This window comes from Cnephaeus nilssonii (assembly GCF_951640355.1).
Source record: "Cnephaeus nilssonii genome assembly, chromosome: 2".
NCBI lineage: Eukaryota > Metazoa > Chordata > Mammalia > Chiroptera > Vespertilionidae > Cnephaeus > Cnephaeus nilssonii.
Window position 1 is genome coordinate 7412213 of NC_137073.1, and position 23963 is coordinate 7436175.

At 39.3% G+C, this 23963-nt stretch overlaps 1 protein-coding gene across 6 annotated transcripts in view; it reads left to right on the forward strand.

Annotated features, from left to right (window-relative positions):
- Positions 1–23963, forward strand: part of TNRC6A (trinucleotide repeat containing adaptor 6A) — a 98376-nt gene that overhangs the window by 28939 nt on the left and 45474 nt on the right. For 5 of the 6 annotated variants that reach the window (XM_079780353.1, XM_079780349.1, XM_079780348.1 and 2 more), the window contains exon 4: positions 4197–4218. The exons of the other annotated variant lie outside the window; for it this stretch is intronic. In XM_079780353.1, coding sequence (XP_079636479.1) covers positions 4197–4218 — 22 coding nt within the window. The remainder of the gene's footprint in view (positions 1–4196; positions 4219–23963) is intronic. 6 annotated transcript variants of the gene reach the window in all.

Consider the following 23963-nt stretch of genomic DNA (forward strand, 5'->3'; position numbering starts at 1 on the left):
AAAAAGGAGGTTGAGAAATGGGTTAATTATAGAAGGGATAACTTAGTATAACCTTTACTTTAAGTTTGTAATTGTAGTTCCTAGAAAGCATTTAATTGTTGAGGGCTGGAGGGATGCAACAATACAAATTGGGATCTTATTTTAATTGAGACAGTTTTGTTACTGTATTAAAAGCTGAAGGGACTTTTATAGGCTTTGTGGATTCAGATGTGCTCTATTTGAATATAAATGAGACTTCATTCTCTTTTGGAAATTTTAGTGTTTACTTTTCATGTCTCCCAAAGACCATTTTGTTCTGAGACAAGGGATCATATTCAGCAGTCTAAGTAGCAGGGTTGTTTTGTTTTGTTTCTTTTCTTTTTTTTTTTTTTTCAGTAAGCTAGGTGGAGCATTGCACTCATCTGCCCCTTATTTTAGCTTCCTACAGTCAGATGCTGCATAATGATGTTTGGGTCAATAACTGACTGCATATACAACAGTGGTCCCATAAGATTAGACCGGAGCTGAAAATTCCTATCTCCTAGTGACGTGGTTATAGCATGGTACAGTACACAAATACCATTGTAGCATGTGGTATAGGTTCGTAGTCTAGAAGCTGTGGGGGTATAGAACTTGTCACCCCTAAATATGTCTCTTTGGCATAAGGATTATTTTAGGCTGGTTTATTTTAAGAAACAGCAGATGTGGGAGAAGTTCTGAAAACCAACTAAAGTTACCCTGTGCAACAGACATCTGCATTGTAAGGGAAGTCTCCATTTCCCAGGGTGTCTCCCTGCCTGTACGAGGAAGAGGGGATGACCTTATCTCTAGAAACTCTTTATCAATGGAGAAGATAATGACAAAACTACATAACCACCTTACCCTGGTTTACTGTGCTTTTTCTGGGACCTTCATCACTGATTCCCACCAACCCCAGCATCTTCATGTTTACTGAAGATGGTATTTAAGGTGGTGGGTCCAGCTATTTTGGTGAGACCTAGTTTTCCTGGATATTCTCCCATGTACCCAGGAGGTATATGTGTTATTAAACTATTTTTTTTTCTTCTATTAATTTGTCATTTATTACAGATGTCTCAGTTAAGAACCCAGAGGGTAGAGGAAAAGTTATTTTTTGTCTCCTGCAAAGCAGTAGGTTATATATACCATACGGCCTAGGTGTGCAGTAAGCTATACCATCTAGGTTAGCGTAAATGCCTTTGTGATCACACAACCATATCACCTCACAACGCAGTTCTCATAATGGATCCCCATTGTTAAGCGGCACCTGACTATTCCCTTTTTCCTTTTTTTCTTTTTAGACTCATTTTAGTTCAGCAGTCCTGGGTTCTAAACTGGGTGCTACTTGCTAAAAAATTATAGAAAAGTTCCCTTACCACTAATTATCTTATTTAAAACAGGTGAATTGAACTATAATTTCCTTATTCTAATACCTGGCATTGTTAAGACATTGTAGATGACTAGAAAGAGAGAAAAAAGCAAGACATTGGGGACTGGGAGCGAGATTGAGTCAGGTTATTTGCAAATATGAGAGAAAAGACTGAGCCAGGTGGGGCTGGTAGCATTGGCTGCTGATAATCTTTTGAATGTTCTCTGTATGTTAGACACTGTCCTAAGCACTATATTTGGGTTAAATCATTTTACCCTCATACTACACTAGGTATGTGTTTTTGTTCTTGTCTTATAGATGAGGAAACAAAGCTAGAGAAGTTAACTAATTTTGACCAAGGTCACAGTGTGTAAGTGGTAGAGCCAGGACTCAGAGCCAGGCAGTCTAATTCAGGCTCTGACCTCTTAACCACTGAGTGTGCTTAAGGATGAGGAGTTGGGACAAGTGGTGCAAAGCCCAACAGAAAGAAAACACCTGTCTAACGCCCCTGTCTAATGCCTTCGTTAATGAATTGAGGCAGTTGTGATAATTACTTGTGGAATCACAGTTCAGGTTTATTTGCTTGCTTAAGGAAGAAAAATGTTTTCAAAATGGAAATATTCTGCTTCTAGACTTTTCAGAATTCTTTAATTCTGTTACACAAGAGGATCTGTATAGCAACACCTCATGTTTGAATAGTATTGTGTACTTTTCAACTAAAGATGCTTTCATATTTTATTTAAGCCTCATAATAGCCCTGAATGGCAGACGGTACAGATTTCCCCCCCTTACATTTGAGGAATTAGGAAGCTGAAACTGAGAAAGTTTAAATGACAAGGTCATTTACAAGTCAAAAAGAAACAGTTGAAATTAGTTTTAATATGTTCTATGTAACCCAATATATAACCAAAATATTAACATCTAATCAGTGTAAAGTATTGAAATAGTTTCCTTTTTTAATACTAAATAATAGGAATTTGCTATGTATTTTATACAAATGAATTTGGACTAGCTATTTTTCAGTGGCCATCAGCCACATCCGAATACTGGCTACCATTTTAAAAACAGTGCAGACAAACACTCAAAAAGTTTGAGTAATATGCTAGGTCCTGGATCAGTTCACAAAAACCTATTTTACAGAAATGGAACCCTATCGGTTCCATTTTCTCCTCGTCAGTTAGGAGTGCTTGGATTCCATGACTTAGATTTCTTCACTGTGTCAATCAGTGTTCTGATGGGCAGACACCGGCAGGTGTCTAACTGAATGAGATCGATCCTTGTTCTGAAGCAACATGGAGCTGTTCCAAAGGAGTTGCAGACGAGGTGTCCTTTATGTTGTAAGGTCTAGAGGAGCAGCACTGTATACCTTGGAATTTAGTAATGTGGTCATGGTTCTATGTGCTGTAACTTAGTTTCCTTTGAAACTAAATTATGGAAGAGATGAGAGAGTTAAAAAAAAAGATTTTCAACTTGTAAAATAATTTTTATGCTAAATTTTTGGCTTTAGAAAACTATGTATGTTGTTGCTTGATGTAACACTTCTATACTTCAAAGTGTTTATACACCGAGTTCTCTCTAATAAGACTGTTTTACTACTGCTAGATTTTTAAAACTAGTTTCTCCAGAAATAAATTAAGTGTTCATGCTAATTGACTCATCTTTTGCCATTGTCTTTCCATCAATTTTTTTAAAATACTTGATCCATATAAAGTAAAAGATGGGCCTCCATTATTTAACATATCACTAATGCTCTAAAACTCGGTAAAGCACGTCAAAACCTGGACTGATTCTGGCTCTCCGGGAGAAAGATAATGTTTGGTGTGTCTTCAATATTAAGGTAATTGCCATATAGTTCTTTACCATATAACTCTATAATGATATGGTTAACAATTGGTATTTTTGTAACAGTAATTTTATATGACAAAGCAAATGTGAATTATCAAATCAAGCCCCATGGCAGGCAGTTAAGAAATGCTTCACTTAGAAATAATTTCTGGTTATCTGTTACAATTCAGTCTTTCCTCACTTCCCTGCCTGTCCTTGTATCTTTTATTTTTAGGACTCCCATACAATTGGTCTTAATAAAAAGAGTTGATTTTTGCTGTGGCCTCTGTGTATAATCAGTTCTCTCTTTGGAGCCATGGTAAGGAATCTGTATAGTGCCAGAGCCCTTCTCCCTGCTGTGTCACAGACAGTGGAAATAGGGTAGGCATGGAAAGCAAGGCTCATGTCCATGTGAGTTTACCTTCTGAACGTGGATATTTTAATGAATTGTCAGATATGTCAGAAGTGACATGTATTTGAAAATTTTTCCCAATCAAAAATACTCAAAAATTAACTATGTTTAACTGTAATAGCAGCCTAATTATTACTAATTTGGCTAAAGTGTTATCTTCAACTTTTCTTTCAGAAAACTTAATTCATTTTTTATCATTTGAAAACAATTTTTAAGCCATTTAAATGTGCAGACCTCATTTAGATGCATTAATGGAAAGGTGACGATTATATAAAAATCATTTAAAAATTAAATGATAAATGCAGTCCCATTTTTTTATTGTACATTGTCATACAGTGTCTTCTCTGCGTTGCATCTACAGAAACATTTTTTTTTTAAAGTTGATTAATAAACATTGTATCAGAGACAATCGGGCACATCTCTGGGAAAAGCATGCTGTCTTTGCATATCTTTTCCAAGGTATTTCACCTAAATGACAAATTCCTTATAAAAGTGTGTATGTCTTATGTAATAGTAATCTATTAGCATTTTATCATAACAATCCATTTCTTTCAGTTTCATATTTACATTGTTTTTTATTTGTTTTTATTTTAGGCCACTGAACAAAAAATCAAAGGTACGTTTAAAGCTATTTTTATTCTTTTTTATTTTGTTTTTATTCACCTCTAGGGTGGGAGAGAGACACGAATGAAAGAATCAGAAGGGTGGGGGCAGGCTTCTTCAGAGGCATCACATTGGAGTTATCCTTTGGGGTTTGTGTTGTATTGTGATAGATATTACACTTTTAGAATAAACTGCCTCGGGACCTATTTTACAGCTGTCTCTGAAGATGAACACCACGTCCTAACAAACTTCCTTGGTTTAAGTATGTGAGCACAGGTACCTTTCTTTCTGTCTTCCATCAAAAGTCTTATCTGGGGCTACCGCTAGGACTCACCTCGTCCCTTGCTTTATTTCTTGTTCTCTGTATACATTGTGCCCCACTCCTTCCTGTAGGCAGACCTGACATCCACTCTGTATTATCACTGAAGATAGGAGATTGCTAACCTTATGGTCATTTGTACCAGGTTGAACAGCTCCCAGTATATAGCAGGCAAAAGACTTCAGGGAGGTAAGGTAACAGGAACTGACTTCCTCTCAGATCCTAAATCAGGAATTCTTCACCCTCCCAGGAGTTGATTTACTTGCTAATGAAATGTGTAGGGCTCTCAGATGCTGAACTTATTAGGCCTAAAGATTCTGAATTTTTACTTTGAGCTGTAGCAAAAGTATCATCTGTGCATTTGGTTGATATACAGTCAGTATTGCCTATTTTAATTTGAGGTCAGTGTTGGTGAAGGTAACATTTATTAGGTACAGTTGTATATGAGTGAACAAAAAATATTTGTAGCTTATATTTTATTGGAGAAAGTGGCAATAGAAGGGCATACCCAAACATGATATATAATATGATGTGATTTGGTTAAAGTAAAAATGTCTGAGTTGTCCTGGAGTCTAGAGGGGTAATAATTAGCTTAACACAGTGGATTAAGGAAGGCCTCCTTGAGGAAGACCTTGAGATTATGACTCTTAAAAGATAAAGGAGCCAGTCCAAAAAAAAAAAAAAAAATGAAAAGGCAGAGGGATCAGCATGATGAAGGCAAGAGATGGGCAACAATGTGATATTATGCATAGTGGTGGAATTTCTAGAACATTAAATACCCAGTGATGAGTGGGCAGGTTGGAAGGGTTTCTCTGAAGAGATAGGTAGGGATCAGGTAAAAGAGAGCTTCATATCCTGTGTGTACCAAGATGGGACTTTTATAGGCAGCTAGGAGCCACTGAAGAGTTTAAGAGGAGTGACATGGTTGGTGTTTTTTGTTCCATCTTTAAAGCTTTCAATCATTGTGAATGGAGAGTGTTGGCTGAAAGATGGAGCTGAGAAAAAGAAAGACACTCAGCAGAGGAGGCAGATGGACAAGACAAGGGAATATTTAGGGAGTGATTATAGGGGTGTTGGGAAGTGGCAGAATATAGGCCTAGAGGTAGGCAGACGAGTGCTTATGCTGGTTAGAGAGTGGAGAGCCAGCAAAGGTTTCTACATTTAGAGGTCATGGTTATAAGCTGTGCTTTAGGAACATTTCTTTGTCAGTAGTGTTCAGCGTCACCAATAAAAGCAGTACCAGAGGGTAGAGAAGGCGTAGAAAGGGTAACGAAGATCTCAGCTGCGGTCTTGGCAGTAGGGGTAGAAGATGGATGACAGATGTGTGAGGCATAAACAACAACTGGTGAGATCAGAAGAAGGATTGAAGGTGATATGTGGCTTTGAACCTGGATGTCTGAGAACGTTGCAGGGATGTAGAATGATGTTGGGAGGAACGGTTGTCACATTACTTTAGTAGGAATGTGAGCAAATTTTCTTAAAGCTCCACTTTCCTCACACCACTCTTAAGTTGTCCCTTCCTCTTTGCTTGAAGACCAGACTCCTCTGGTTGGCTCTCAAGGCCCTCTTTAATCTGACTTCCCAAGGTCTAACCAACCTGTTTCCATCACTCCCTTACACTCTTCAGAGCAGTCTTCTCAGCCAAGGATGCCTTTTAGCCTTTCTAACCGTCTCAGAGTTTATCTTTAAATCTTCCGCCCCAACTGCCATTTGTTCCTCCTTTTCTGATTTCTTAGGATGTGATGATGTGTCTTAACTTTGGGGCACTTGATAATGTTCTCTCTTGGATTTTTGACTGGATATCCGATGGATATTTGTTACTCCAACATAACCTTTCAGTACCTATTGTTTGTGTCCTTTCCAAATATAAGTCATCCTTTTAGATCCATACATCAAATATGAACAGATTTGAATCTCCTGAAAATGTTAGGCTGCAGAATGCGGTATGTTGTTTTGCCTGCTCTTTTACTCACTCATCCTTACATTGATAGCAGCTACCTTCATAATTGGTCGTGTTTGTTCCGATTCACGCAGGTGTATTGCTGACCTTTGTGCTCTGTGTAATGCCTATGTGGTGCTTATGGTTTGGGAATTAGAGATTACCAGCCGGAAACTCTGGGGACAGTTTGGCCCATAGTTGTTGGTGGTGTTTACTAAACTCTGTATTTTGGGATAATTTGTGATTCACAGAAAAGTTGAGAAGATACTACAGAGAGTTTCCCATATACACCTCACCCAATTTTTCAATTATTGACATCTTCCATTTCTGTGGTACATTTGTCAAAACTAAGAAACCAACAGTGGTACTAATTGAACTCCAGACTTGATTTAGATTTCTCCATTTCTTCCATTAATGTCTTTCTGTTCTGGGATCCAGTGCAAGATGCATGACACATTTAGTTGTCATGTCTTCCCAGACTCCTCTGGTCTCCATAGGGTGTTTGTATTATTATACTTTAATTTTTTTATTGCCAGCATTAAAAAAACAGGAGACCCCCCCCCCCCCCATCCAAAATTGCAGTTTTTATTGCAGTTTGTACTGTCAGCATCATTTTTTGTCTTTCTGTATTAGAAAGTCTGTATGAAGCCCAAGGTTAGTCACATGTGGCTCCTGAGTCCTTGAAATATGGCCAAGGAGCAGAATTTTAATTTTATTGGTCTGCATAGCTCTAGAGCCTTCTTGATTGTTGAGAGTCAAACTGAGCATAACCAGTTAGCCGCAGCACCCCTGTGGGATTCTGCGGTAATGAGCTGGTTCTTCCTAAGGCTGCTGCCATTTTCAGTTAAGTAACACCCACTAATGTTGCTGCTGCTCAGTGGTTCAGCTGTTTATATGAAAGTTGGATTTTTGTCAAGTGTCATAAATTAAATTCTTGACCAGCTTTCTTATGTGTAGATAACTAGATGTTTATTTCTTGGTGCAATGGATACATGATTCACCTAATAAAAACATGGACTAGTATAATGAGTGGCAATGAAATTCTTGAACGTTTTATTTTTACTTTGTGGAAAACTGTAAAGAGCATGAATAGTTGAATGTTTGGCTATTTGAAATATTTAAAAATATATATATGTTATGGCCCTGGCCGTGTAGCTCAGTTTTTAGAGCGCCATCCCGACATGCCAAGGTTGTAAGGTTCGATCCCCGGTCAGGGCACATACAAGAATCAAATAATGAATTCATAAATAAGTGGAACAACAAATCCATGTTTCTCCCTTTCCTCTCTCTCTCTCAAATCGATAACAATTTTAAAAAATTGTATATTATGATTATTTCCTTGAAACAGCAGGGGAGTGAAGTGTTGAAAAATTTACAGTGAGGTACAGGAATAGATGGATAAACTTATAACACGCCCTGTGGCCTTTATCATGTAGGGCACATGCCTGGGTTGCCGGCTCAATCCCCAGCAGGGGGCATGCAAGAGACAGCCAGTCAATGATTCTCTCTCATCATTGATGTTTCTATCTCTCTCCCTTCCCCTCTCCCTCTGAAATTAAAAAAGGAGTAATCCTTTTTATTGAATTTTGGGGAATGTTTGGGACCCAGAGGAGGACCCACAGCAGCAAGCTGGGAATTCACACTGTCCTTGGAAACCTGGTGAATAATAAATGTCATTTAAAAACAAACAAACAGGTTTTTAGTTCTTATTTTGGAAGCATGCTGATTGTACATTCCTTACAAAAGAACACACACTGCTGCCTTTGCTGGTGGCTCAGCTGGTTGTAGCGTTGTCCCATGCACCAAAAGATGGCAGGTTCCATTCCCAGTCAGGCACATGCCCAGGTTGCGGGTTGGATCTCCCAGTCTATTTTTTTCTCTCTCCTGCCCTTCCTTCTTCTCTCTAAACATACATACATACATGCAGATTTATGTAAAAAAAAGTGCACTGATAATTTTTGACAGCTAATATTTATTTGTCTATCTCTCTACCTATGAATCTATCATTCCAGTGCTTTCTTTAGGTGACTTCATAAGCAAGCTATATTTCAGAGACTAACAAACTCAGAGCCCCTAAAGGAGGAGAGGGGAATCTGGGATAGAAGCAGGAATAGAGGAAAACAGATTTGTTTTGTTTTCTGGTGGTCACATGGGGAAGCATAGTTTATTACTGCTGTTCTCATTCTGGATTAAAAACTCATGAAAATTGAATCAGTATTTAAAACACATTTTTGTTCCTGCCACAGTTGGAAACCATTATTCTTACTCAATTCTACCCTTACAATTTTTTAAATCGAACACAATCCTATTGATTAAATCCGTTGATCTAGGAAGTGATCAAAATACATGTTAAATCGTTTTGGAGACATCCTGACATCTAACTGCGTACTTACTGTGTGCATTTCACTGTGCTCTATATACTCCATTTAGTTAAGGAAAATATTCTAAACATTTAATTACTAATAACAAATGGGCCCTGGCCAGTGTAGATCAGTTCGTTGGTTGGTTGGTTGGTTGATTGGAGCATCATCCTGTGCACCAAAAGGTAGCGGGTTTGATCCCGGTCAGGGCACATTCGGAAGACAACCGATCCATGTTTCTCTTTTGCTTCCCTCCTCTTCTCCCTTCCTTTTCCCTTCCCTCTCTTCCTCCCCCGACCCCCTTCTTCTCTCTAAAATCAATTTTAAAACATTAAAAAAAATAAACAAATGGGTACCAGTGATTCAGAATATGTACTGGAACAGGGTCCTACAGCTTAATGTCTTAAGAGTAATCCTTTTTGCCTTAGCTGGTTTGGCTCAGTGGATAGTGTCGACTTGTGGACTGAAGGGTCCTGGGTTTGATTCTGGTTAAGGGCACATGTCCAGGTTGTGGGCTCGATCTCCAGTAGGGGACGTGCAGGAGGCAGGCAAACAATGGTTCTCTCTCATCATTGATGTTTCTATCTCTCCCTCTCCCTTCCTCTCTGAAATAAATAAAAATAAAGGAGTAATCCTTTTTATTTAATTTTGGGAAATATTTGGGAACCAGGGGAGGGGCCACAGCAGCAGGCTATGAATTCTGAGATTTGTGCATTGGATATTTAATTACTAAAGTGTGAGTGGGGCTTCATCAATGTGTACTAGAAATGGTAGACATCTGCATTTAATCCCTCCAGCAATAATAGTATCACCATTTATAGGTAAAGTCAAGGCCAAGGAAAAGTTAAGTAACGAACTCTACTGGGCTTTACTGTTTCGTTTTCTTTGAAAACAACCCTGTAGTTTAATGGAAGGCAAAATAGGAAGGTTACACCATTGCCCATCTTCTATACTAATAAAAGGGTAATATGCTAATTAGACCGGGAGACCGTCCAGGGAGGGCAGTTGGGGCCATGAGGCCAGCAGGGGAGGGCAGTTGGGGGCCATGAGGCCAGTGGGGGAGGGCAGTTGGGGGTGAGAAGGCCGGTGGAGGGGGCGGGCAATTAGGGGCGAGTAGGCTGGCAGGCAGAGTGGTTAGGGTAATCGGGCAGACAGGCAGGTGAGCCAGCGGTCCCAGATTGCGAGAGGGGTCCCAGATTGGAGAGAGTGCAGCCCGGGCTGAGAGCACCACGCCCCCACCCCCCACCCCCGGTGCACAAATTTCGTGCACTGGGCCACTAGTCCTATATAATAAAAACTGAATATGCAAATCAACCGAACAGCAGAATGACTGGTCAGCGGGGGGCAGGGCCAGCAAGCAGGCGGTGCCAGGCCAGCCAAGGCAGGTGCCAGTAAGCAAAGGGAGGGGATGGCCATTGGGGCGGGGCTAGTTGCTCGTCAGCCCGTGCTGTTCCCCAATTGACCCGCCGGTCGCCTCCCGCAGAGGGAGGCCAGACTGCTCCTCGCGGGCCTAAGCCGTCAGTTGGACATCCCCTGGGGGCTCCCGGACTGCAAGAGGGCACAGGCCAGGCTGAGGGCCCTCCCCCCCGCCCCCCCAGTGTACGAATTTTCATGCACCGGGCCTCTAGTGTTTTAATAATATTCAACAAATGAACTAAAACAAGGCATCTTTTAAAAATATTCCAGAAAGATCTTAGGTTTTGTATTATTTCCCTTCTGATTTAGCACAGATAAATAAAGAATTGTATCACCAGCATAATTTTATGAATCAGGGAGGATTTGACAACTTTGCCATGTGTGAGATGGTTGGCTTTTCAGGAATCGTTAGAAAAAACTCTTAAATTGTTTCTTGCACCTTTGAGTGTTGATGAAAAAGAATAGGAGTTTTGAGGACCAAGCAAAAAACTGATTCTAACAGCTTTCTCCATGCTTCAGGCCTCTGTGCAGTAAAAAATGTATACTGTATAGAGCAAAACACCTGACTGCTAGTTAAGTGTGAAATGCCTTGCTCCAATTCTAAGGAAGGTGTAAAGAGACTTTTGACAAAAAAAAAAAAAAATCACAGCATCTCCATTTCATGTATTCTTCAAAAGGATAAGAAAGCAACTTCTGATGGGCTTGGGCAATAGTTCCTTTCTAGATGTTTATTGCTGATAAAGTTATATGACGCAGTGTAACTATTGGAATACATACTACTAAGATGACTCAGTTGGAGTCCAAGGAAGAAAAGTGTTTAATTTGCCCCCCCCTCTCTCATTATTAAAAAATGTATTTCTTTATTTTTTCCTTTAAAAAAAAAAAGATTTCAAATTGATTTTAGAGAGAAGAAGGGAGGAGGACGAGAGAGGGAGAGAAACATCAATTCAGAGCAAAACATTTATCAGCTGCCTCCTGCATGCACCCTACTGGGGTTCAAGCCAAAACCTGGGCATGTGTCCTGGCCGGAAATTGAACCGGCAACCTTTCGGTGCATGGACAACGCCCAACCAGTTGTCACTGCCGGTATCAGCCATGTTTCATAATCTCATGAGGTTTTGGGAAACAAAATTGAAAAATAATTATGTACTAATTCATTATCCCAAACTTAGGATCCAGAAAGTACCATTGTTTTCTTCAACATTTATGAAATATTTATTGTGTGCCAACCCTGTTCCATGCACTATTGCACATGAACAACAAACCCAAGTCCTCGTCCCCGCTGCCTTTCTGTTCTCACCTTTGTTTTAGTTTAGTAAAGGTAAATATATGTACCTGGGATCTCAGCTTACCACTTCGCTTTACCACAAGGGCTTACGATTCTTAATCACAAAGCCTCCTACAATAAGAAAATTTAGGAACTTGGGTGGCTTGACAAAGGATTACTTTACTACATAGATTTTAGGAGATACGAGGCACAGATAGGTTGTGACCTGGAGCACATTGCCTGACCTTGTTCACATAATGTACATAGAAAATGGTATCCGTGGGGCTGTTAGAGTACAAGAAACAGTTTTAAAATTATTGTTTAAAACATGATTCAGGTATTAATGAGCCCATAGTTGGAGGCTTGTGAGGGAATCCTGGAATTGTGTCCTGAGTCCTGAGATTCTACCTTGACACAATAGGTCTTCAGTTTCAAAGAAAACAAATCAGGAGTCTTCTGGTTTAAATATTGGAGTAGAAATCAGGATGGATTAGCAAGAATAGCTTTATCAGTTAAAACCAGGTAAGAGGAAGCACAAGACTAGGAAAAAAGACTGTATGTGTCATAATTTGCACTTTCATTCGGTTCTAGTAAGAGTAGTAGCTGTGCCTCAGGCTGCGTCCTGAGTGAGAGCTCTCAGTGCTGTATCCTGAGCAAAAATGTGCCTGATAAAACAGGACAATCATTCCCCCTTATCCACAAGGGACATGTATCAAGACCCCTAGTGGGTGCCTGAAACCACGGACAGTACTGAACCCTATATGTAGTATGTTTTTCTTATATATATATATGTACCTGTGGTAAAGTTTAATTTATAAATTAGACACTATATGAGGTTAACAAAAATAATAAAATAGAACATTTTTATCACTATACTGTGATAAAAGTTAGGTGAATATGGTTTCTTTTAAAGTGTCTTACTGTACTGCACTCACACTTGTGATACAGTACCTATGTGATGAGATGAAGTGAGATCTTCAGAATGACAGGCAATTTAAAACTGATTTATTTTTGGAATTTCCCATATAATGTTATTAGGACCATGGTTGACTGAGGTAACTGAAACCGGGAAAAGTGAAAACGGAGATAAGGTAGGGGGTGGGGGCTACTACTGTACTTACAGACAACATTTGGCCAGAAGTAGAAAGCATTGAATAATCTACTAAAGATGATCCTGGAATTTTAGCACAGACTCGACATAGTGGTTAAAAGTTCAAACTTCTGAGTCAGATAGACTTGAATTTGAATATTGCCTTTGTAGTTCTTATTTCTTTGACTTGAGCAAGTTCCTTAACCTCTAATCCTCAGTTTGACTCTGTTAAAAGGAAATAATCCAGGCAATTTCATATTGTGGGAATGAAATGATATAACATAGATCTCAGGACCCAGAGGGTAGTAGATGCTGAGTATGGAATAGATATCTTATTAAAGATGCTAAGTGACTTTGTACCAAGGTGATTGTGCTACATACTTAATCATTCCCTTATTCTTGGAGAGTTTAATTTTGCTTTTACAAGTAAGATGAAACTTAATTTATACTAGAAGGAACGTTGGACTGATGGTCAGATTTGGTGTTGCATTTCAGATGTAGATGTTTGATCATGGGCAGTCTTTTCTGAGCCTTAGCTGCCTAATCTGTAAAATGGAAATAATATTTCAAATTTATAGAATCATGATGAGGGTAAAGAGATACCAGTTATGTTGTCTGGCATCAGCTGATACTTGGTACATTTTAATTTCCACCACTATAGTTTGCAGTATCCTAGCAACCTTTCAGCCCCTTAAAACAACATATAAGTAGTTTCCCCCATCATTTCCAAGTTCATCCTCACCCACACTATGACTTGCTTTTTCCTCTCATTAAAGTAGAACCCATTCTAGCGTGGGTGAGTCACAGTGCCGTGTCTCTGTCATAGTGCAGGCAATATGTCTTGTAGCACGAGAACAGGACATAATGTCCTTGTGAGCTTGGTAGGCCAAGATTGGTATATTATTGCCTTGATTTATATTTACTTGTGTATTGGTAAAACGGGATATTATATGTTTAATTATGTGTACTTTTTTCCTTTTTTTAATTACCCATTCTTGTTTTTTTACCCATTTGCCTCTTGGGCCTAGAGTTTTTGTTATCAATTTACGTGAACTCATTGTATAAGAAGCTTATTAGCACTCCAGCTGATGTATTTGATGCAGATATTTTCAACATTATGGGTTACAATATATGTTCGAAGTTGTTCTGAGGTTGGGATACCAGGTAGAAATATCTAACTTTTGCCCAGTACCAGACACTGTAAGGGATATATACACAGAAGATGCAAATATATGTTCAGAAGAAGTAAAGCAAAATTAATAAGTTATGCAGGGGTTGGGAACCTTTTTTCTGCCAAAGGCCATTTGGGTATTTATATCATTTGTGGGCTATATACAAAATTATCAACATAAAAATTAGGCTGCTTTATTAGGTCAAACATTTAATTAACTCACCCCTAATGCTTTGGCAGGGCCAGACCAAATGATATTGTGGGCTCTATATGGCCTGCAGGAGTTATAGTCTTAGCTGGAACTCCAGTCCTGAATTCTAGTGACTCTGTTGAAGGTACCCTGTGTCAGGCTTAACAGCCTTAACCAAAATAGCCCCTCCTTTCCTTCATTTGGGGAAAACAGGTGGGCAATGGGAGGGAGAGAATGCATCCCTTTAACTTATTTTTCAGTTTGCCTTTTACTTTGGAATAAACACACATACCCCTTGAAAAAATAAAATGTACTCATGATTTTATTTGGTCAAACTTAATTTTTCTTGTTTCTCTTTTTTACTCTTATGCTGAAAAAAACCCAAAAACCTACCTTTTTTCCCCATATTCAGTACATTTTTGGCCTATGTTTTCTAAAAACTTAATTTTTATATATTTAATTTATCAAAACTATTTTTTAACTAGCGTTCCCGTTGCAGGAAAAATCCTGCAATAGGGTTTCCTGCTGCACTCTACCCCACCCTGCCTGCTCTCCTCCCTTGTCCCCCGCCCCGCGTTCTCCGCCAGCCCCCCTGCTTTTCTCCCTTCTCCGCCAGCCCGCCTGCTTTTCCCTTCTCCCCCAGCCCCACCTCCGCTCCTTCTCCGCCAGCCCGCTCTCCTCCCTTCTCCCCCGGCCCCGCCTCCGCTCCTCCCTTCTCCCCCGGCCCCGCCTGCTCAACTTCCTTCTCCCCCAGCCCCGCCTCCGCTCCTCCCTTCTCCTCCCCCTGGCTTGCTTGCTTCTCTGCAGCTTTGCTCCCTTCTGCAGCTCTTGGCTTCTTTCTAGGCTGTCTTGATATGTAAATTGGCCGCCATCTTTGTTGGGGTAATTTGCATATTCGTCCTGATTGGCTGGTGGGCGTGGCTTGTGCGTAGCGAAGGTGTGGTCAATTTGCATATTTGTCTATTATTAGACTAGAAGCCCGGTGCACGAAATTCGTGCACGGCAGGGGGTTGTCCCTCAGCCCAGCCTGTACCTTCTCCAATCTGGGACTCCTGGAGGGATGTCCGACTGCCCGTTTAGGCCTACCGGGGATGTGCCCGCAACCAAGGTACATGCCCTTGACCGGAATCGAACCTGGGACCCTTGAGTCCACAGGCCAACGCTCTATCCACTGAGCCAAACCGGTTTCGGCAGGAACTTTTTTCTTATTCTTGTTACAAACGTCTAAGTTTGGAGGATAATTTCTAGAATTGTAAATTATGAAAGAGAGTTTCAGAAATGTCTAACTTTTTTTTTTTAATATATTTTATTGATTTTTACAGAGAGAAAGGGAGAGAGATAGAGAGTTAGAAACATTGATGAGAGAGAAGTATCAGTCAGCTGCTTCCTGCACAGCCCCCACTGGGGATGTGCCCGCAACCAAGGTACATGCCCTTGACCGAAATCGAACCTGGGACCCTTCAGTCCGCAGGTCGACGCTCTATCCACAGATCCAAACCGGCTAGGGCTAACCTTTTTTTTTTTTTTTTTTTTAAGCATGTTCCTCTATCTGAAAAAATCCATTTTTCATTATCCCACTTTTCTGAATCTCATGTTTGTATAAGATTTGATGGACAGGTTAACCATCCATCTTGGAAGATACCATATTCTGAATATTATGCAGTATCCTCCAACTCTTCCAAGATCTTGGAAATACCATATTCTGAATATTATGCAGTATCCTCCAACTCTTAAAAAAGATAAGTGCTTTAGAATCAGGTATTCTTGCTGACAATATAGAAATTTTGCTTTATCTTATCGATTATGCCTAATCTCATTGATTGAGAAGGCAGGAAATTTTTTCTTAAATATAAAAGATGCTTAAGCAAATCTTACATTGTTGCTCTTATGTGAGAATATTTTCTGAGTAGCTTTAATTAGTACATATTATCTTGTCTTCTAAGAGCTTAACTTGATAGTTTTGTTTTTCCTATGTAATGATACATAGTGAGATAAAAATAGAAATTCTAGGTGAATATAAAATTTGCCAAAAGAAATATTTGAAAAAGCATTCTATTCTACAAATGCTTATTAAATATACTTTTAGCAGGTAACATTTTAACTGTTTCAACCCTTTTAAGGATTCAGATGCAAATCTATATATTCAAATAATTTCAGAAGATTTACAATATAGCCAATATGGAAATTATTATGCAAAGCTAAATTGTAGACTTTAGAAGGATAAGAATAAAGGAAGGGCTTGAGGTACAAAGGCCTGGTGATTAATGTTTTGGGTACTTTGCGAGTAATCCAAGGTGATTGATGGCTGGTTCATATTTAAACTCTTGTTTCTATTAAACTTACAGAGAGCCAAAGAGAGGGCCATTTATTTACTATTTCCTAAAATAAATATACTAAAATGCATTATAAAAAACTTACTCTAATGACTTAGAAAGTATTAATTTAAAATAATTTAAATTATTGAACAGAATGGTGTTTCCTCAAAAAGTTAAAAATGGAACTCTAATTTGACCCAGTAATCCCACTTCTAGGACTATATCCCAAGAAATCAGAAACACCAATCAGAAAGGACATATGCACCCCTATGTTCATAGCAGCTAATTTATAATAGCTAAGGTTTGGAAACAGCCTAAGTGCCCATCAGCAGATGAATGGATTAGAAAACTGTGGTACATCTACACAGTGGAATTCTACGCTGCTGTAAAAAAGGAATTCCTACCATTTGCAACAGCATGGATGGAACTGAAGAGCATTATGCTAAGCAAAATAAGCCAGTCAGAGAAAGATAAATATCACATGATCTCACTGATATGTGGGATATAATGATCAACATAAACTAATGAACAAAAATGGATCCAGAGACAAGGTGGTACTGAACAGACTGTTCAACCTCAGGGAGAAGGCAGGGTGGGGGGGTTAGAGATCAACCAAAGGACTTGTAGGCATGCATATTAGCATGACCAATGGGCACAGACACTGGGGCAGTGGGGGCTTGCCCTCGGGGGTGGGAGTGGCGTTGGGGGGGGGTTAATCTGGGAAAAAAGGAGACTTGTAATACTTTAACCAATAAAAAATGAATTAGATCACATAATGTATGTGGATTTTCATACCTTAATAGTCAATAAAATAATAAAAGATAAAAAACTCTAATGACTTAGAAAAGTATTAATTTAAAATAATTTTAATTATTGAATAAGTAAATAAAATTTGCTTCTACAAATTTAGAACCTGGTATATTTAGAACTTTAGATAGTAAACAGTTTATCTTTTACTTGAACATAAGACAATTGCTATGGTATTTTTTTCAATTAATAAACTTTTTTAGAACTTTTAGATTTACAGGATGATAGGATGTTTTTACATAAGAAATTATCAGAAAATGCATAAATGTAGCAAATATTAACAATCTAATTATAGTATTGGTTCATTTCACTGTTTCACAAAGTGTGAAGTCTTGATTTGAAACACTGTAGGAAAATTTTGGTTTAAATGAGCAATGCTTTCATTCTTAACAATTAAAAAATTTTTTTTCTGGGACAATTCAAAGTTTGCTCGCCTCCTTTAAATTTTGCAAAAGATAAGTCACAATATGACAAGAAAAAATATAATAAAAGTTTTTAGTGAGTCTGTGTATATTTTATACCAGCTGAATGAAATTCCTTCAAAATATTAGTTTGTTGTTACATAGGATATCTCTCCACATTAAGGACCAAGTTGACTGAACTTACTTTCTGCTGACGCTGGCTTAATTTATAGCAGAGATTTGTTACTCAGCAGCACACTAACCAGCTACCATCATTGCCTTACCCTTTCTACTATTCCTGATCATTCTTCTTCCCTCTCATTTACTGGTTCGAAATTATTCCGCCTCTTGAATGTCGGTGTTCTACAATGTTTCATCCTCAACACCGTTTTGTATTGTTCTTTGGATTCAATCACCTTGTATATGCTGACAGTTCTTACCTTTGTCATTCAGCCAGTAGTTCTTTAGCATTTGCTGTGCGTGGAGTCGGAAATGCCTGTGATAAAGGGGAGGAGCACATGCAGTTTAAGGGATACTTAAGAATTTTATGAGCCAAGGAGTCATAAAATGCTTCCAAGATTAGCTGAATCTAGGAGCGGATGGTTGGTTGTTTCCTAGGAATCTCAAGGAGGTATCTGCTGGACCTGTTGATGGACTAGATTTAGTGATAGAACTGGAGGAAGAGATCCCTGCTTGAGTAACAATAGATGGTGAGACTGTTTACTGAAATAAGTAAATAACTTCTCTTCCTTCCTTCTGGCACTTAGGACTTATTCTTGCCTTTGCTTCTTCTGTTTACTATGCAAACCTATTCTTTTTGTTGTTGTTTTTAATCCTCACCTGAGGATATTTTCCCCCCATTGATTTTTTTAGAGAGTGGAGAGGGTGGGCAGAGACATCTAAGTGAGAGACATAGTGATTGGCTGCCTCCCAAAAGCACCCCCAACTAGAGCTGAGAATTTAAAAAAATAATATATATATATATATATATATATATATATATATATATATATATATATTGTTGAAAGTATTACATTTGTCCCCTCTTTTTTCCCATTGACCCCTTCCAGCCTGCTTCTGCCCCCCTGCCCCAGGCATTCATCACCCCACTGTCTGTGTCCATGGGTTATGCATATATGCATACAAGATCTTTGGTTGATTACCTCCCACCCATGCTCTCTCCCCCGCCTTCCCTCCAAGATTCTGAACTCTGTTCCATGTTTCCATGTCTCTGGATCCACTCCGTTCATCAGTTTATTTTGTTAATTAGATTCCACATATGAGTGAGATCATGTGATACTTGTCTTTCTCTGACTGACTTATTTCACTTAGCATGATATGGAGCTGAGGATTGAACCTGAGACTCTTTGGTGCATAGGCCAATGCTCTGACCACTTAGGCACACTGGCCAGGGCCAAACCTATTCTTTTTTTTTTTTTTTTTTGTCTTTATTTTATTACTATTTTTTTAATAAATCTTTATTGCTCAGATTATTACAGTTGTTCCTCTTTTTTGCCCCCATAGTTCCCCTCCACCCGGTTCCCAGCCCCCTTACTCCCCCCCCCCCAAACCTATTCTTTAGGTCTTGCCATTTCTTGTCATTCTGCAATGCTTGTGACTAGGTCTTTTCCACCTGTATGCTGAATCCTAAACCTGTACTTTCAGTTCAGATTTTCACTGAACTCTAGAACTGTCTATTCAATTGCATTCTACACATGATTATCCTATAGCATGGTTTTCTGAGTTTGAGACCTCTTGAGAGGCTGCTTGAAACTTTCATGAGATCCACAATGTCAAAATTATTTTCATAATAGGAAGACTGTTCTGTTCACTCTTATTCCCTCATTAGTATGTAGTAGAGTTTTCTAGAGACTACGTAATATGGATATCACAATAAATTGGAAAGAAATGTGGGAATCCACCTGGCTTCAGTTAAGCCAGGTATTAAAAAAATGTAAAACAATGCAAGTTTCTCACTAACTTTTTGTTTTGGAAAATAGTTACTTAAAAATGTATTTATTTTAATATGTAAAGGGTTTATTTTTAAATGCATTATTAAATATTTTTAAATATCTGATATGGTAAATATCTATAGATGCAACCCACATAAAAGATCTTTTAAAAGTGTAAAGAGCTCTTGAGACCAAAACGTTTGAGAATTGCTATCCTACAATATCAGCAAACCTAACATTTAAAAACTGAACTCATTCTCTTTCACATACTTCCCAAACTTAATTTTTTAATTTATTATTGATTTCAGAGAGGAAGGGGGGAGAGAGAGAGAGAGAGAGAGGGGAGAGAGAGAGAGAGAGAGGGGAGAGAGAGAGAGAGAGAGAAACATCAGTGATGAGAGAGAATCACCAACTAGCTGCCTCCTGCACGCCCTCCCCCACCCCACCCCCCCCACAGGAACCAAGCCCTCAACCCAGGCATGTGCCCTTGACCTAAATCGAACCTCGGACCCCCAGTCCACAGGGTGATGCTCTATCCACTGAGCCAAACCAGCCAGGGCCCAAACTTAATTTTTGTGTTCTATTTCATATCTTGGTAATGGTACCACTGTTTGCCCAGATTCCAGACCAGCAACTTGGGGGATCATCCTTATTCCTCCTTCTTTTCTTAACCTAGATGGTAATAGTAATCACTTTTAGTGAGTTCTAACCATGTGCTAGTACCATTCTTAGTGGTTTATACCTATTATCTTTTAAAAGCCTCACAACAACCCTACATTTTGTAGGTATTAATACTTACTCCCATTTTTACAGATGAGGAAGCAGAGATACATTGTGGTTTAAGTACCTTGCCCATATAAATAGCTAAGTACTTTTATATATCAAATCTTAGTCTCAAAATAAGTGGTTTAGTCATATCATGGTCATGCAGCTGGTAAGTTGCAGAGCCAAAATTTGAATCCAGCCAGTCTTTTGAACCAGTACTTTCTGTTTTATTGGCATAGATTCAATAAATTCAAAAATATCTGTCTTTTACTTTTTGCAATTTGTTGATATTTTCTTGAGAGAGAGAGAGAGAGAGAGAGTGTGTGTGTGTGTGTGTGTGTGTGTGTGTGAGAGAGAGAGAGAGAGAGAGAGAGAGAGAGCGCTTTTTATGACTGTTTCTTGGGTACTTGTACATAGTACTTTCTTGTCTTTCTAGAATCGCTAAATTTGAAATTGTCTTTTTTTTTTATATTCCAAGTACTGTTTCTGTCTGTGTCGCCCTCCCTCCCCCCCCCCCCATTGTTTTGGGAGTACTACAATTTTGTCTGACTTATGGTAACTCTGTTATGTTTATGTTCCATCTTATGCTGTTTCTTAAAAGTATGCTAGTAAGAAAAAGGAATGCATGGTTATATTGATCATTGAAACCATCTGATACTGATTGGTGATTTTATAAATTTCTTCTATGCTTATTAATCTGTGTAGTTTTCCTCCCTCTTCTTTTTTTTTTTATATGTATATTTTATTGACTTTTTACAGAGAGGAAGAGAGAGGGATAGAGAGTTAGAAACATCGATGAGAGAGAATCATCTATCAGCTGCCTCCTGCACACCCCCTACTGGGGATGTGCCCACAACCAAGGTACATGCCCTTGACCGGAATCGAACCTGGGACCATTCAGTCCGCAGGCCGACGCTCTATCCACTGAGCCAAACTGGTTTCGGCTTCCTCCCTCTTCTGAGATCAGTGTTAAATGCTTCCCTTCTCCAGCTTTTCAAATTATTTATAGAGTTGAGCTTAAAGAAATATTTTAATTTTAGAAAATCTTTTCTTTTTTTCTATTTTAAATTTTTAAAAATCGGGTTAACTGGTAGTTTATTCTTCCATAGAACCATGCCTTGGATTTATTGGTTCACTTTTAAAGTAATAGATTTCTATTTTATCTTCACTAATTCCTTCTTTCTGCTTCCTTTGATTTGTTTTTAATTTGAGTTGGATGCATTATATTCTTTCTTGTTTGCTGAAAATAATTAAGGCTATGAATTTTTCTTTGAGCACTGGTTTAGTCATATCTTAAAATTTATTATGTATGTTTTCGCTGTTATTTTCTTGATAACCCTGCAGTTTTGGTACTTATTACTTAACTCAAAATTTATTTAAGGCAATTTTATTTGCTAGTTTTATTGTTCTTACTGTGATTGCATTGTAATTCAGAAATATCTGTCTTCTACTTTTTGCAGTTTGTTGATGTTTTCTTTAGAGTGTGTGTGTGTACTTTTTATTACTGTTTCTTGGGTACTTGTCAAAAAGGTGTTATCTGTTTTCAGAGTATATTGTTTTGCTTTTATTCAGTTTTTCTCAATCTGTCTCCATTTGGTTTTACATATTTTGAGACTAAGTTTTGATATATAAAAGTACTTAGCTATTTATATCTTTTTAATTGGTATTTTTAATAAATACAGAATATCTCTTAGCCTTTATAATGCTTTTCTCCTTGGATTTAAAAAATCTGATATTACTGCTGCTTTCTTTAAATTTTGTTAGCATTTCTTGGTAGTATCTGTTTCTACATCTATTTCCCCCAACCCCCAATTTCCCTGCATTGTTTTGTTTCAGGAGCAATTTTTAAAAAAAAACACATATTTGTATTGATTTCAGAGAGGAAAGAAGAGGGAGAGAGAGATAGAAACATCAATGATAAGAGAGAATCATTGATTGGCTGCCTTCTGCGCACCCCTATTGGGGATCAAGCCTGCAACCCAGGCATGTGCCCTTGACTTGAATCAAACCTGGGAACCTTCAGTCTGCAGGCTGATGCTCTATCCACTGAGCGAAACTGGTTAGGGCTCAGGAGCAATTTTTACAAAGTATATTCCTTAAGTTTGATTTTTATTTTCTTAACTCCGTTTAAGAGCTTTAATAAGTGAATTTAACACATGCACGTTTATTAAAGACAATATTGGGATAATTCTTTTTATTGCATTTTCTGTATCTGTTGAATGGATCAAGTTTTCTTCTTTCATTTTTTTCTTCTTCCAATGGTTTGGATATTTACTGATATGATTATCCTAAGTTTTAACTACTCATGCAAAATAGCCAATATTTTAAATAAATTTTATAGTATTTATTTACAGTTATTACCCAGCAACTTTGCCCTCCACTCCACCAAATACACTGTTAGTTTCTCCTCTGCTCTTTACTACTGCATCTCATGTTTATACTTGAGATTTAACTTCAGGTTATTTAGTTTCATTTTGTAATTAATAATTACATTGTCTTAGATGTTTTTGGTTGTTGTTTTTTTGTCTTAATGTTTTTACTTATTTCTAGCCCCAGAACTGAGTACCTATCTCAGCTTTAGTTTCCTTGTGGCACTTGACTGATAAGAACAGCAATTGTTTGAAATAGGAGTGGAATTGCTGGGTGGCATGTAAATCCTGCTTTCAAATTCCCAGTCACTTTTGAGGTAGTGTTAGGGTTCTCATACATGTCTTCATGTGGGTCATTCAAGAGTTTTATATAGGTTACTAGGGGCCCGGTGCACGAAATTTGTGCACTGGGGTTGGGGGTCCCTCAGCCCAACCTGCCCCCTCTCACATACTGGGTGCCCTCAGGGGATGTCCTACTGATGGCTTAGGCCCACTCCCCACGCTCCTTTGTGGGAGGCAACCAGGCTGATCAGGGGAAGGTACCAGCCCCATCACCCCGCTGCTGCAGCCACTACCAGTCACCACAGCCACCAAGGTGTTTTCATCAACACGGACTCCAGTCCCTTCACCAAGAAAAAATGACAACTTTCTTTAGGCATTTTCAAGATGTGTCTTTCATAGGATATGCTTTTTTTTTTTTTTTAATCCTCACCTGAGGGTATGTTCCCATTGATTTTTTAGAGTGTGGAAGAGAGAGGGAGAGACAGAGAGAAACATCAATGTGAGAGGGACACTTTGATTGGTTGCCTCCTGTATGAGCCCTGACCATGGGCGCCAGGCTGGGGGGCATGCAGGGACCCCTGGGCCGCACGCAATGGTGGCCACCAAGGGTCTCCACACACCCCAGAGGCCAGCAGCCAGCCCCCCATCATGTGCGCCAGGCTGGGGGCGTGGACCCAAACTGCCTCTTGGTGCTGGAGCATTCCCAAGTGGCTGGGGGCACTATGGTGACAGGGGATGTTTCCGCCCCGCCCCCAGCCCCTTGGCTCCTGCACCTATAGGCTCAAAGTGGCCAGGGGGTGTTCTGGGACCCCTGCCACTCAGGACCTAAGCAAGGGGCCTACAGGCTCGGACTGGCCTGGGTCCTGAGGATGTTTGCGGGGCCCAGCCCCTTGGCGCCTGCACCCTTAGGCTCCAAGTGGCCAGGGGGCATTCTGGGACCCTGCTGCTCAGGACCTAAGCGCAGGCCTACAGGCTCTGATCGGCCTGGGTCCGGAGGATGTTTATGGGACCCAGGCCGCTCAGGACCTAAGCACAGGCCTACAGGATCTGAGAGGCTTGGGTCTGAAGGATGTTTCCCAGACCCCAGACTGCTGCAAGTGTTTGGGGGGGCGGGA